Genomic DNA, 15,661 nt, shown 5'->3' on the forward strand with positions numbered 1-15,661 from the left:
AGCTGCTCCACAATAACTATTCTTCATTTTCATTCCGCACACTTGCACATTACTGAACAGCTTCCGTGTCTCTTGCATTAGAAAAAATAAAACAGCTGCCATTGATATCAGCACACTGTCCCTTAACGTGTTCACTTTGCCAAAGGCTTTTGAAGCTCCAAAGTCGTGTGAGAACTGCAAAGACAATGCGACTCAACAAAAAAATTATATGACAGGCTTTGAAATCCTCCACCAAGAGGGCTGACCAGGCACGCTGATGCTGACCAAACTGCAAACAGTTGGCTATACCCTCAGTTACTACCTGCCTTTATTGTTTGCATTATGCTGTAACAAAGACAAACTTCCAAATGAAGGCATTCTTTCTAAATGCTTCTTCAGCATGATATAAGAGGTGTTTTTGCTATTCTGAATTTGTATTAGCTGTCATATTTCAACAGAGAAAACCCCACTTCTCCAATTACCACCCAAAGAACTAAGAACTACTGTAAGGAAGGACTTCCTTCTGCTAAGCTTAGTCACTCTAGTTCACAAACACACAATGGTGAGAAGCCAGATGATCCCAGAGTTTTAGATTACATAGAATAAAGGCACAGTTAAAACACTTGAAAGCCAAGATGAGCAGCAGCAATGCCAACCATCATCAGGAACCAAAGAAACCAAGACAGTCCCCCCAGTGAGTCAGCAGTACTTTTCCCAGGTCTGTTATGGCCTGCTGGAATGATGGAATAATAGTAACAGATATCTCTTGTTCCAAAGAGTGTGTAAAGTGCTCAAATTAAGCTTGTTAAAGAAGATTTACAGTTTATATTAATTGTATTAGCGGAATGGAAAATTATTTTCGAGTATTTCAATTAGATTTTGAATTTCCAGCGTAGACGACATCAACAATCTTGAGTTTTATTTGCCTGGATAAAATCAAGTATCAAAAAAAGAGATTACACTGTAAAAGAATCAATTATTTTCAATTGATGAAAAGCAAGAAATGAGAAACATGATGAGCCCAGCAGGACACACAGAGCAGCCTAATGAAGTTAGAATAATTTTTGTTTCAGCTTTGAACCAAGACATTCTGCGAATGCAATGTCACTTCGGCATCCTCACGACTCACTTGGCTTACTCACATTACTCCCACCAGCAGTTTTAAGTCTTACAACCCACATTTCTCATTACAATAAACAGTTGGTTATTTCTGTTTTGTAGAATGCTTATCTTCAAGTGACATCTATATCTCCCAAAATCTGGCAAGATATTAGAGTAATAAAGTTAGTGCATAGGACTTGGTATTTGGAATGACTCCCTCAACCTCTGCCAGGCTGAAGAAGATCTCTTGTCTTCTGGAAACTAAGTTTTTCACATAGATTGAAACTTCAATTCTAGATTTATTACTTGCTAAGACAGTGCTGCAGTTCAGTGACAGCAGAAGCTTATAAGGACAAAAATCCACACTAGAGGACAACAGATCAATATGTGATACTGCAGCCCACAGAACTGCTCACCCATCCTTTGCCAACTGAGCATCACGGATCAGCACCGTGCACTATTTTCAGTGCTGCATAACCCCAGAGAGTTTTCTGTTTCTGTTGGGGAACACTGATTTCAGGAGGCTGAGCACTGGTTTCTGAGTTCTTTGTCAAGCCAGCACAACACAGGAGCTCGTTCTCAGGTTTGGCTTCCATTTACTCATTCCAGAAACACACAGCAGCCATGCCCGTCACTGAGCTTCCAGATTCTCTTAATGGAAAGATATGCCCACACCCATCCACATCACTGGAGTGTGACAAAGAATTACATAAAAGCAGCATTTCCTAACCAGCCGAGGAGAACCACCCACTTTCCCTCCACCTACATCAGAGCAGCATCCTTCCTGCTGGGAGGAGGGCAACCAGGACCTCTCCCTGCTGCTGGCATTGGGTACCTCCCCCAGGCAAGTAGGGGGGATGGAGCAGCACCACCACAGTCCCTACACCATGGGCTAGAGCTCAGTGCTGCAGCCCAGCATCAGCTGAGTGAAGAACCGGCAGCGACTCCATCACACAGACTACACAGAATGCACTTCATTAAGAACAGCTTTTCTTACATGTTCTAATCTCACAAACCTGTAAGGAATGTTTTTTAAATAGGAGGGAGGTTGAATCAGATTGGGAAAGCCTTCCAAGTGCTGGTCTGTCCATTGCAACACCCACCCTCACAGGTGGCAGCCACAGAACAAATCAAGAGCACGCAGAGCAGCTGCAAGGTAAGAATGGCATTCTGTAGGTCAAATGAAAGAGGAAAATATTATATTTCACCACATGTATATGTACATACTTACTTACAGTCTAACACAAGCTTCACTGTGTTAAGTTTTCTTATAGAACACCATTTTTAGTAGAACATCATTCTTCATTTATAAAACAAAAGCAAACAGGATATGCATTAGAGGATAAATCAGTGAGGGTGATCATCTTGGTGTATCAGTGGCAGACATTAGATGATTCACAACAAAAACAGCAGTAAGTTAACTGTCTGCTCATTGTTTCCAGCAGAAGAAATATTTTGCTTCGTGAAATACAACAGAATGAGGCCCTGAAGTTAACACTACCTTTCCAGAAGGAAACAGTCTCTACTCCAAATGATATTTGCCAAAAATCCATCATGCTTAGTGATTTCCTTGCAGTATTATGGTTGAAAGGAACAGAAAAAATAAGGAAACACCTATTTTTCAGTGATTGCATTCACTCACGCCATTTAGCAAAGCACTCCAACTGATGTTCCTTTCATTAGCACAAACCCTCCCACCTGAGAATTCCATGTTTTGTTTTGGGCTAAAACATTAAGTCCCACCAACAAGAAACCCACCTCTGGTTTGTTTAAAAACAGAGACAGCAGCGTTAACTAAGCATCATTTTACACCCCGTTTTGATTTTGTGCCAGTCTCCCCACCGGCTGCTGCAGTCATAAGAAGCTGGTATTATCAGTTTATCTTCAAATCACTGCACGACTAGTTAATAGCAAAGTTCGGAATAAAGACCAGAGAATTCAATGAAAGGAAAGATGGCTGACACAAAAGAAAGACAGCTGCCAAAGTTCCCAGTGAAAGAACATTTTAGATGGAAAAATACTAAACTGACAGTCCCAATGAGAGCCATTGATGAAAAAAGCAACTTCCTTCCACATTTACTTGCCATAAAAAAGCAGCAAGCAGAGGATTTAAGTCTAGTCCCACAGCACAGGAACTTAAGGAGAACTTGCTCAGAAGGATCTTCTGAGAGAAGCAGCTGCCTACACCAACTCCAACCCTTCTCCCTGTTACGATGCAACTGCTACAAACACAGCATTTCCCACCAAATATTTAAGCAACTCAAGATGAAGATTCAACTACTAAGAGCATATTTTCACATCATTAGCTCCAGCGTCAGAGCCGCAGCAAACAGCCAGGCTTTCTCATTTGGCTGTTTAGTCTACAAACAGAAGCCTCAAGTTTAGTAAATTCAGACTGCAACATACTTAGAAATCCAGGAGGGAAGCAGCTATCTGGATACAAGCTGTACACAGAACAGAGTCTGATGAAGATTCAAATGAAAACAGGAGCTTCATTTTACTCATCTTGATGGGATGAGATCATGGAAGGACCTAAGAACATCATCCTTAAAGGTAACAGTAGGTCCTCAGCTCTTCAGTTACTGCCAGCAGGCATCACCTGCACAAGTGGCATTGTGGCACATGGGAAATTTCTAATCTCATGTTACTTGAAATAGATGAAGAAAATGAGTTCAAAGTAAGGACTCTGAAGCTGTTCTATCTTATGGAAACAAGTCTCTAGCCAGAAGCAAGTGTCATCTCACTGTTTAAGCAGAAATCTATAACCAAAGAGGTTAAAGCAATTCCTGCCCCCCCCCCTCAAATGTAACGTTCTCACAGCCCAACTACTGACATACTTTTTCTGCTGTGGAAAAATGACATCTGAGATGAATTGCTCAGTAATGCAAACACTGCACAGTGTACAATGGCTGGGGTAAGATATGCCATCTCATCTTCTTCTGTTCAGCTATAAAGCAAGAAAGCCTATGCAGTACCCACACAACACTCAGCTCCCAAGCACAGCATGTGCAGGCACACACTGAAGACATGCGAACTCTGGCTGTATTAGAGATCTAAGTCTGCCAAAATGAAGGACTATTAGGAGAGTGTTAGTTGGGCTTTTGGTTTTGTTCCGTGCTCTTTTTCAAAGGCCAATGAATATTTTGATACAGCTCACCTCGGTCCTGCATCAAACATTTTGATCAGTAATGCTATGGACAAGATCTAGTTGGATATTCAGAGACCCAAATCTTAAGGATTTATTTTAATACAATGAAGAAGCAGCAATCTAACCCATTACGTGTCCAGCTTCACACAGATTCAGATACTTGCTCTGGCTATATTTCTAACAACAAAAAAAAAAAAAAAAATCACAGCTCAACATAATTTAACCAAAATAACTCTTCCTTAAGATCCAGACTCTTTAATCATACAGTGAAATACCAAACAAATTTGGGTTCTGGCAGTACCACAAAACAGAAAAATATAATAATTACACCTGAGCTTATTCAAAACCAGGAGGTCTAAAGAGCCATGCAAACCCTATCATTATGCAGACATTACCCAATTTAATTTCAGAGATTATACCAATCATAAGAGTCCCTTTCACTGATTTGAACAGATGGAATTTTCCCCTGCTTGCTCCATGATTAAGAAAATTAATATTTAGATTAGCTATTTCATCGTTGCAGAATGTATTATTAGCTAAATTAGCAGGGAAGAGATGCCACTGCTGTCTTCCAGCACTTACTCTGAACACATTACCTTGTGCGATAAGCCACTGGCGTAACAATTTATAGTCTGTAAAACAAAAACAAATTGGTGCATGAGATATCTTCATCTCACAAGAGGGGAAAAGAACACAGATATTCTGAGGATCCACCAGAGCCGTTAACAGAAGAGTATCTTTTAATGAAAAGGATAAAGCAGCATGAGGCCTTTACACACACACACTATGCTCCAACATTAAGCAGCACTATACTTCCTGGGTTGCAACAATCTGTGCTCACTACAGGTTTTAACCGCCCACTTCAGCTTTCACGTCACTTTGACAACTCACATACACAGGACAGATGATTTTCTCATCTAACAATGAGATCTGTTACACAACACTTGGGTTCAGAACACTGGAAACTCATCCCTCCGCCCTCTGAACAGCATTTCTGGAGCTTGAAGACTAGGCCAGAGACCAAGGAATGGCCTTTCTTCCAACAGTACCACGTATTTTGTTCTCCTCCCCCTGGATCTTACTTGTTCCTTTCCCTTCCCTTCTCCAGCTACAACCCACTTGCCAAAGGCTTCACACAAGCTCCACTGTCTGTTCTAACTGGCATTCATTTCCTTATCACCCACAAGAGGACATGCATCACAGCCTTGTGCCTTCTGTCAGAAGAGCAGAGTTCAACCACAATGGTCATACAACACTCACGATGGATAAGCAGTAGGACTTTGGCACCAAACAGCAGCATCCAATAGGCCAAGAGCATTTTTAACTGGAAACAGGAAAGTTTATGTTTATCTCAGTCTAGTGTCTTATTTAAAGACTTCTAAATTACCATATTCCTTCCAGCTGATGAAGCTGATGAAGCTAATGAAGCTGACGACAGTATTGCTCCACTCATTTAGAAGCTGCAAGTGAGGGTTTACAGTACATTGCTAAGACAAAGCAAGCTTTCCAGCAAAAATACAGGTCAAAAGGATACTCCTAACATGCCTTGTTCATACAGTTGTAAAGCAGTAAAGCCGTGGAGAAGAGCAGTCATTCAGAAATGCCTCTAACTGGAACCTTCTCCTTTTGACACACGCAGTTAGCAGTAGATTGATTATTTCCACTTGAAAGATAACAACATTCCACTGAGATGATTTGCTTTTCTCAGACTTTATGAATATTAATCAGCCCATTACTTATCACTATTGTCATAGTTCCAGACGTGTCGTACAGCTGCAGTTCCAGCAATCTCACCACTACTGTACCATGCTGCCCCAAAAGCAGCCTCAGAAGTAGAAAACATTACGTAGCATTTCAAAGTGTGAAGAGTCATTTCTGTTTTAGCCCATAAAACTAGATGTGAAAAACAAACATGAAAATACTGCACCATTCTGAGCTGCAGTTCTTACTCTAAGCAGGTTTTTTACTTAACTAGAGCTTTCTTCTTTCATTTCTAATGCAGCTCATCCTTATCTCATGCATGAACAGTTCTGAATACATGGGGGCAATTGACCTGTAAGCTAAATTTACCTGTAAGAAGCTGTTCCTTGCTTACAAAGCATCTAGAACCTGAAAAATGTTTTCAGATTGAAATGTATCTCATTTTGTAACACTTACACAGTTACTATAGCAATATGAAAACTCAAAGAAAAGGCCACTTCCATCCCCTACTCTTTTAAGAGGAAAAAAAAGGTAAGTACACTAAGACATGCCTCAAGCCATAGGGTAACATCCCTCAGTTATATATTACTGGGGGTTGGAACTACATGATCCTTGAGGTCCCTTCCAACCCGGGTCATTCTGTGATTCTCAGCAGACAGAAGTCAGATTAAACCGATGAAAAGTCATCAAGCTGTTGGTTGCTTCCAAACAGCCATTGAAAGACAAACCTAGAGCTCAGCACAATTGTTGCAGGACTTGATGCTTCCCTAGCAATTCTCTACCTGCCAGTAAGGGAATACTACTGACCAGGAGGCTTGGATGCTGCCCTGTCTCCTTTGAAGGGCTGGCATTAGTGGCTATCCAGGTGATAAGAAGGAGTTCAGTGCTCACCAGCAGTGATGCAGAAGTGTGGATGAGAGCTGCCCCTTTGTAGACATGCTGTCAACTCCCGTACATAAAGATGAGGAGGAAGGGGAAAAAGACAACTAGTCAGTACACAGTTCTCTGCTGCCTCCTAACCTGTGGTTTGCAGAACTCCCAACGCAATCCAAAACTTCCCAAAGATCTACATCGTTACATGGCAGCTGGAAGCCATGTGGTTTTATCCTAGAAGGCAAATCAAAGGATGCACACAACAAGTGAACATACTACCAAACCTGACAAGCCCATCCCTGCACACACATCTGGCAAACAGAGGAGATGGCTTTTTGGCTTTAGAATCTCTTGCTCTGCTGAACCACAGGAGCAGGTCTCACTGTGCATGCATACAGCGATGCACAATAAGATCCCCCACTAAACTCACTTAGATGGGAAGGTGGAATACAAAAATGAACATTCCAGCTTTACTGCACCAGGCAAATTGCTGGCTACCTTCCTCTATATACCTCTATAACAGACTGAGTAACAGGAGAAAGCCACATCCTGCCTTTAGCTTACACAGGTTACGACCACCTCCCTTATAATTTTACTGCTATTTGGGATGGTGGAAGGGACAGGGCCTCACACTTCAATGAAACACTGAAGATCAGCAGGACCAGATATTGTTAACTGAAGGATGCAACGAAAGTCACTTATGTAGTACTCAAAGACAGCTGTATTTTTCCCAGGTTGTGCTGCATTCTCTCCATAAAACCATACGTAAATTTAAGCAATGAAGATTACTTAAATCTTCCAACAACAGTCATTTTTGCTACCCACGTAACAGTGAGCAGAAGGAAAAAAACAAGGCATCCAAAGGCAGTATAAGTTCCGCTGGAGCCCTTTTTCTTGTTTTCTTCTTCTACAAATATTTACATTCGCTCTTAGGAAGGTAGAGACTTGCCAGAGACTTGCATTACATATAATTATGTCACAGCCTCTTGCAAGAATGATACTGAATACTTCTAAGCATGTAACCGATACTAATGACAAAGCTTTGCTTTTTAAAGCTCCTCCAGACATAAATAATACCTCTTAATGGGCCAAGAAGTTGTCTATGCGTTTTTCTCCATTGCTTTACTGAGAAAACCAGCACCAGGGCCCACTATTGCTGGTGATAGAGGAAACCCTACCACTCTTCACACACTTATCATAGGCAATATTCCTTCAGAATAAGACTCCAAAGCTATTCCTCTCACATCATCACTGAATCAAAGCCTTAGATTTTAAATACGAAGAGAACTGAATCTTTCTGAATGTCCAGATTATGAACAATAGTTTTTCACTTAACCCTTAAGCTCCTTGTGCAGAGCTGATGGAGAATGAAGCCATAACCTTCCAGAAGAGCAGCGGCCATCACAGGCTGTGGTTATCCATTCCACAGGCATCCTTTGATTTTGCCAGTTCCACAGCAAGACTGGGAGTGAACTCATTTGAAGTTCAATAATCAAGAGGTGATATCCATTCAGACACCGGGTGGCTTTTGGTTTTATATCAGGTGGCTATTGCTGAAACAAAGCACTCCTACACTTGGGAGGCCCAAAGCACTCCTATAACATGCCCAGACAGTGCTTTTATCAGAATGACATGCTCACATCTGTTTTTAAGTGCTTAAAACATAACCCGTGTTCCAAGGCATCATCAGATGACTATTGTACCTGTCACACTTTGCCTCTGGAAAGCAGGCCTGCCAAGGGTGCCAGTCCTCGTTTCAGAAGCTCTGAACTCATCGTCAGTGACAGATCTATTCCCCTCACTATTAGGTGTTGTAAAATAAGTCTGGCACCACCTCCCAGCTACTGCAGTCAGTTCTCACGGGGTTACCTCCCTTCTGCTCTAACAAACGAGAAACATTTCAGGTATGAACATGCTCCTCTTCTGGGGTCAAAGAGCAAAACACCAAGGCAGCCCCAGAGATCACACTTTATCCGTTTTCCAAGGAACAACGTGGAGTTGGACTTGATCTTTAATGTCTCCCTTGATCCTCCTCTCCCGCACACTGCACAGCCCGGTTCCCTCAGCCGCCCCCCATCACACTGGTGCTGCAGACCCCTCACAGCTCCGCTCTGGACACGCTGCAGGCCCTCAGTGCCTTTCTCGCAGTGAGGGCCCAGCACTGAGCGCAGCACTCCAGGTTCCATACAGGGCCGGTCCCCTCACACTCCAGCTTTAACCCAGTCGGTGCTTTTGTCCTTATCGCAGCAGTGACAGACAACACGCATCTCCTCAGCGCCCACCACACACACAGCTCAGCCCGAGGACCCCATGGAAAGCAACGGCAGAACTAACCACAAAGTCCCGTCACGCGTGCAAACAATGCATCTTAACACGCCTCTATAACTCATGTTTAACGGGGATTTGGGGCTGAACGCCGCGTTCACCGGTGACTACTGAACTCCTACAAGTGTGTGAGGCACAACGGCCGCTACAAGAGGCAGCATCGCGACACGGGGCCGTCAGCTCCAGAGCGTTTATTGTTCCGGAGGCCGCAGCCCCCCCTTCCCCCCATCCCGGCCCCTCCCGGTGACTCACGTCACACGCCGCGATGCTGTTGCCGCCCGCCCCGCGTTGCGGCCGTTGCCAGGCGGCGGCAGCTCCCCCCGGGGCGGCCATGTGCGAGGCGGCTGCCGCCCCTCCCTCCGGCAGCGGCATAAGAGGGGAGCGGACAGCGAGTCGCGAGCGCGTATATAAAAAATAATCATAAAAACCAATTCAAAGGAGGGGGAAAAAAAGGCGTTTTCCCGCAAAAGCCGCGGTGGGAGGGCGCGGTGCAGACAAAGGCGCGGAGCGGCACTCACCCGCCGAGCCGGAGGAGGACCCTCTCCTGCGAGGCTCCGGCTGGGGCGGCGCGGGCCGCTCGGTGCCGGGGGACGGCGTGCTGGGCGAGGGCGAGGACGGGGAGGCGGCGGGCTGCGGCGGGAGCCGGGCGGGCTGCGGCGGCTCGGGAGCGGGAGCGGGTTCGGGCGCGGCGGGGCGGGGCGGCTCGGCGGGGCTGCCGCGGTCCTGCGGCGGAGAGGGCCGCTCCTGCGGGGCCGCCACGGGCTTCCTTTCCATCACTTCCAGCTGCTCGTCGAAGTCCTCGTCTTCCTCCTCCTCTTCTTCTTCTTCCTCGTCCTCCTCCTTCTCGTCGTCCAGCACAAACTGGTAGTTAAACTGGGGCTGCTGCGGCCGCGGGGGCCCGGAGGAGGAGGAGGAGACCAGGGGCGACTGGTCCAGCTCGTCCATGGTGCCTGGAGCGGGCGGAACAATGAGCGCTGCGCCGCTAAAGGCTGCGGGGGGAGAGCGCGGGCTGCGCTGCGGGGCCGGCTCCACGCCCTGGTGAGTCACGGCCGGGGGAAGGAGGCGGGGCCGGGTGACAGACGGCGGCGCGGGCCAATAGAACGCGGCTCGGGGCGTGGCTCCGCCAATCAGGAGCGGCCGCCTCATGAATATGCAGCGCGCGGGCGGGGCGGGATGGCCAAGTCGGTGGAAGTTGGTGTCGGGGCGCGGTCGTGGCTCCGCGCTGAGCCCGGCCCGGGGCGGGGGGACCGCGGCACTGAGCGGGGATCGGGGCGGCAGCGGAGCCCGGGCCGGGATGGGGCGGCTGCGACGAGCTCTGTGACCCGCTGAGCGCCATGCGGAGCTCCGCAGTGCGGAGGGGCCGCTCCTGCCAGGCGCTGCGGCACAACGCCCGTGGAAGCAGCTCCCTAGGGAGGGCAGCCCCGATAAGAGGAGATGGGGGCAGGGCGGGACGTGTCAGTGGACACAGCGTGCAGTGAACGTAGTGTGGCTGGGACATAACAAAGCCTGCTGGAACCGCGGCGTCCGTCCGGGGAGGAGACATTTTGGGAGCGCTCCAACTCGTTCAGCCCGCATGACGGTGCAGCACACAGGGCCGGCGGTTCTGGTAGTAACCGAACCGGGCTGCTCGGCTCGGTAGGGGCTGCTGCAGGCCCGCAGCGCCTTGTCTTTGTGCCCCGAGCTCGGCCTGCTGCAGGCTGTGACTGATACAGGCTGTGACTGATACAGGCTGTGACTGATACAGGCTGTGATACAGGCTGTGATTGATACAGGCTGTGATGCGGGCTGTGATACAGGCCTGGGCCCATGAGGCCATGCCGCTGTGCCCACCTGCATTGCTGCCTTACCCCGGCTCCTCCGAGCAGCCTGCGCCTGGTGTGGGCTCACACTGTGCTGGAGGAGACTCGTACAAGCAGGCACAAGGACGCTGGTGTTCCTCTCCTCTTCCAGACACGCCTAGAAGGAACAGGGAAAGTATTTTTACAAAGACAACTGTTATCCTATGGGGATTGAAAATTCTAGAGCACTTAGCTGAGGACCTGGAAAGCCTTTACACTCCATTATCCTCTTTATTATTTCTTTTCCCTTTAAGATCTTGTATCTTCTATGGACAAAAGATTGACGTATGTCATCAAGCCGGCCCTTTGGGCAGTCATACTTAGCTCAGTGGTGCTGGATTGGTGCTTGGACTAGGTGATCATAGGGCTCTTTGTGTTCTGTGATTCACCCATCATTCTGTTATCCAGAATATTGCTCTGGCTGTAGTGGTGTGTCCCAGCCTGAAGTACCACAGCCCTGAAGCTGTGCTGCAACTCCAGAAGCAGCAGTTCCTCCTCACTGTGCCAGCTGTTAAGGTGGTTTGGGATTTAAGACATGATTCCCTTATCTATAGCTCTTTAATACTTTGGAGAGTTCTGAGTACAGACACGGCAGTGAAACCAACTTGAGAGCTCAAGCCACGGTCATTTCTGTTCATCTACAAGAAAGAAAATCTATATATAATTCAGATGATGTTATCAGAATGCTTCAAAGTGAATCCATCATCAGCTAAAGAGAAACGAAAGGGATTTATATTTAGAGAAAGGAAGTGAGCAAAGGCCTTGGAGGGAAACAGGAAGGGAGTTCCAGATAGCCCGAGCAAGTCAATTAACAAGGGACAGGGAAACACAGCTCTCCGGTTTTGGACATACGCTACAAAACACGCTTTGGTTTAGCTCTTTGAAAAGTATTTTGTTGTTCTTGTTTGAAGACTGTCAGCAAGTAGGAACACTTTGCAGATATTCAGTAAGTTAATTTGCAGGCTTAGTTCTTGTGAGATGATTTCACATAGCAAACTTAGGAAGAATGCCATTCAGTACATGAGACTGAAGCACTTTAGTCTGCTTCTGAATTTCTGCAGTAGCACTGATAATGGTTATGTACGAGCTGCATTTTCTCTGTCCACTGTGACCTTCTGCTTGATCTCACATGGAAGATATCACAGCACATCATAGGCTAGGAAAATCATTGTGATGGAACAAATTGCAGTGAGTTCAAACAGGAATTGCATTTAGTCTCAGATAGCAATTAAAAAACACAGAGTTAGGATTGCAGGGACAGTTGGATTTCCATCCCTCATTTTAACCCAACCCCCAGATTTCAGGCGTCGTGGCTGAAGGATAAAACCCTGCCATTCCTTTGCGTTCAGATTATGCCATTGCTACAGTGCGTTGGGCACTGAGCATGTTTACCTGGCAGGTTTCTCTTGTTTTGAACACCCACTTCTGTTCAAGCTCTGTGATGGGGTATTGTAATAGAATCACTCAATTTATTTAATAATACAAATACAGCATATGGAGGAAAAAAATGTCAGCGTTACAGAGAGATTACCATCTTTTAATGGTAACTGAGACAGGTTTGCTTTATAGAACTACCACCATCTGTAGCTTTAAATCCCAACAGCCAGGTTATTTCTTCCCAGGCTACAACTTGGTTAAGTTTCCATTCGAAGCACATAAAGCAGATGCATAACATCACAAATAACTTTGCAACGGAGAGCAGGTATATACTTGCTCATCATTCAGATACACAAGAATATGAACTGAATCAAATCAATGCTAACACACAATGCACTCTAGCAAATGAGGCTGTGATCTGAAGAATTCACCTCAGTAAAACTGCACGGGAATTCAATCTTAATTGAATTGTGGTCTGACTTCTCTTCCCCTTGGAAACAAACCATTTGGTCTTGAAAGATGACACACATTTAAAAATGCCAGTTTTATGTCTCACTGATGTTGTGGGGCCCTAAGCAGTGGGATCTTTCCATACACAAAGAAGGCATAGTTTATATAGAAGAAAGACAAGACTTGTGTACGAAAACCTCCAAACTGTTGCACTTCCAAGTTCCTGGGTAACCTCCCATCTAAATACTGACTCCTGAGGAACATGAGGACCACCAGCTTCACTGAACCTGGACACAAAAATCCATTCAATATGAATGCCTCTTGTGAGCAGATCAAGGTATTATTGTAACTACTTTTTAAAATGCATGATTCCCCCCCTCCTACTTTTCACTTAAGCTTGAATGCTTAGAATCAACATCAAGTTTAGATCTCAGCATCGCTCATTAGACATGTACTCATGTACATGTCTACATTCAAATGTTTCAGCTGTGATACCACAGGTGATTTGGATTTTTCTCAGGGTTTTAATATGACTTTGTTCTCTATAAAACATCCCACATATTGCAATTAAAGTAATGAACCAGCCATGTTTGTTTCCTCTGTGCCTGGGGATTCAGTGGCAGAAAGAAGGTCCACTGATATCTGGTATGTTTCAGGTCTTTAGGACTGACATATCTGTGATGTCCAATTCCCAGGGAATGAGAAAAGAATGTGCTCTCTTTATAACAAATTCGAGCACAGACAGAATGCTTTTACAGCTACAAGTGTAGTTTTAGAGCAGATTGGTGGCATTGCTACCTTAACTGTAAACCTGAAGTACGCAGGGAAAGCTTGCAGTGGAAGCAACAGTAGTAATGCCAAATGCCTCAGAATTGAGGGGTATCAGCACACCATCTTCTTGCATGAGTGACTGAGCAAAGTGCATTGTAACTGCTTGTATCAGACTGGAGCCTTCACATGAGTTGCTTTGGGGTCTCAGTGCACTTTTGACTTTCAAAGACAGCACAGCACCTTTGGAAGACAACAATCATACTCTGACTGCTGCATTTTGTCTTAGCAGTGTGTAGGGAGCTCTTCCTTTTATCTGGGTCAGATAAAGATAGGACAGCTAAAAAAGTTTCAAGACGACTACCCTGCTTTCTCAGCACCACACTGAGCTGATGGTACGCTGGAGCACTCCATCTCCCTCCCCTTTTCACACACAAAACAAAAAGCCCACCACCACCACCTCAAGCTTTTCAACACACTGGGCGATTTCAGTTAACTTTGGCAGTGGTAGAAGACTCAAGGATGTGGAAGTCCTGATAGCTTTGTGAAAATGAGCAGCTGGGTAACTTACAGAGAGCGGACAAGGTATGGAGAAGGTGGTTGTTGCCGTTCTTTTTGACAGCCATCAGCTGGGATGAAGCTCTTCTGGACACATTTGTCTTTTACCTAGATGGCAAAGCCAAAAAGGAGGGTAAGAGGCATGTAGAGTAACTGCAGACACAGTGTACACCGCTAGTCTTGAAGCGATATAAACCTGAATTTGCTAGTTTTACTGGTTGTAGAACTAGTTTCTGACTGTTGTAGGCAGGGATTTATTCTGTGCGAGCCACACCAGAGGAACTGTGGTTAAGACTACATAGCTGCAGCCACTGTTTTGGCAAGAACAGAGAAAAGTGGAAGGTAAATCTTGCAGACTGATTTAGTTCTGATATAGTCCATGAGAAGGGGTAAATGCAAAGGAAAAGATCAACAGCACATGAGAAAGGTTATGTTCTTTACTGTGGAAAGAAAATCAAGGCTCACCAAGTTTTCTAGGGCACAATGCTACGCAGGCATCACTTTTCCTGAGCTGCTTGTAAATGCATTTTATCAATGCAAATATAATGTTTAGTCTTCTCATTGTGACTTACAAAACATGTAGTGTATTTCAGTAAAAGCTCACTACCTGAATACCATAGAACATCTATTCAGGGAATAATCCTTCAGTACAGGCTGTTAGCAAATGAACTGCTTTTACTCAATCAGTTAGAATCAAGTTGCTAAACATTTTCAATATGTGAGACTGCAAATGATTATAACCTGACCATATCTGGGGCACGAATACCTGGATATACTGGGAAAAAATAAGAGTTTGACTTGAGAGGTAGCTGTGATTTGTTTCTCACCCAAATCTTACCCACTTGAAGCTTCGGTAAATGAAATCAGAATTTAGAACTAGCAGTCGTAAAGATGTATCCAGCTAAATCAGTTTGACAGAGCTCCTGTCAGTTTTGCCACAGGAGCAAAAACAGGTCTTTTTTGCCACAGAAACACCAAACAGGTCTTTCTGATGGAGCACAGTTCAGTCTTTGTGAAGCTAATATAGATAAACTAAGATAGGAGGCCCCACCAATTGCCACTTCAAATAAATCCTTTCCCTGCAAAGGCAGCCTGCTTGCTCCTGTTTGTTAAACCTACAAATTTGTCTGTTCTGCTAAACTCTGTGTAATCTCAGATGATACATAGGCAATTTCCTCCTATTTTGGCATGCTTGTGTAACAGATAGGATGGCAAGATGTCCCTCGTGAGGCCTTTTTCAGCACCCAATGAAAGTGCAAACCTCACCTCAAACTTCAGAACCTCAAACCCAGCCCACCTTGAGCCACTTTCCCCCAAAGATTATTGCTGGTGTCACCCTGCTTCTCACCCGGCTCAGTTTAACCCTTCCTATAGCTTGAAGTTCAGACAGATCTTCAGTAGTTGTACTGAACTCTATATCTGAGGCTATGTATTTTTTCTTCCAGAACATAGCAAAAAGAAAAGATGTTAAGACATATAGATTTATATGCACTTTATATTCCTGACATGTAACACTTCCATCAAAATGACCATCCATGCTTTT

The 15,661-nt window shown here is 45.2% G+C and overlaps 1 protein-coding gene across 5 annotated transcripts in view; it reads right to left on the minus strand.

The window, feature by feature from the left end:
- Window positions 1-15,661, minus strand: part of RTN4 (reticulon 4) — a 50,338-nt gene that overhangs the window by 28,666 nt on the left and 6,011 nt on the right. The window contains exons 1-2 of one of the 5 annotated variants that reach the window (XM_015856714.2): window positions 9,646-10,168; window positions 4,825-4,860 (exon numbers count right to left, since the gene is read on the minus strand). In XM_015856714.2, the coding sequence (XP_015712200.2) occupies window positions 4,825-4,860; window positions 9,646-10,072 (463 nt within the window). In that variant the 5' untranslated portion in view covers window positions 10,073-10,168. Of the gene's footprint in view, window positions 1-4,824; window positions 4,861-9,645; window positions 10,169-14,131; window positions 14,227-15,661 lie in introns of those variants that run through there. The other 4 variants (XM_015856720.2, XM_015856719.2, XM_015856715.2 and 1 more) reach the window with 4 other exon arrangements.

The sequence above is a fragment of the Coturnix japonica genome, chromosome 3 (assembly GCF_001577835.2).
Source record: "Coturnix japonica isolate 7356 chromosome 3, Coturnix japonica 2.1, whole genome shotgun sequence".
Lineage (NCBI taxonomy): Eukaryota > Metazoa > Chordata > Aves > Galliformes > Phasianidae > Coturnix > Coturnix japonica.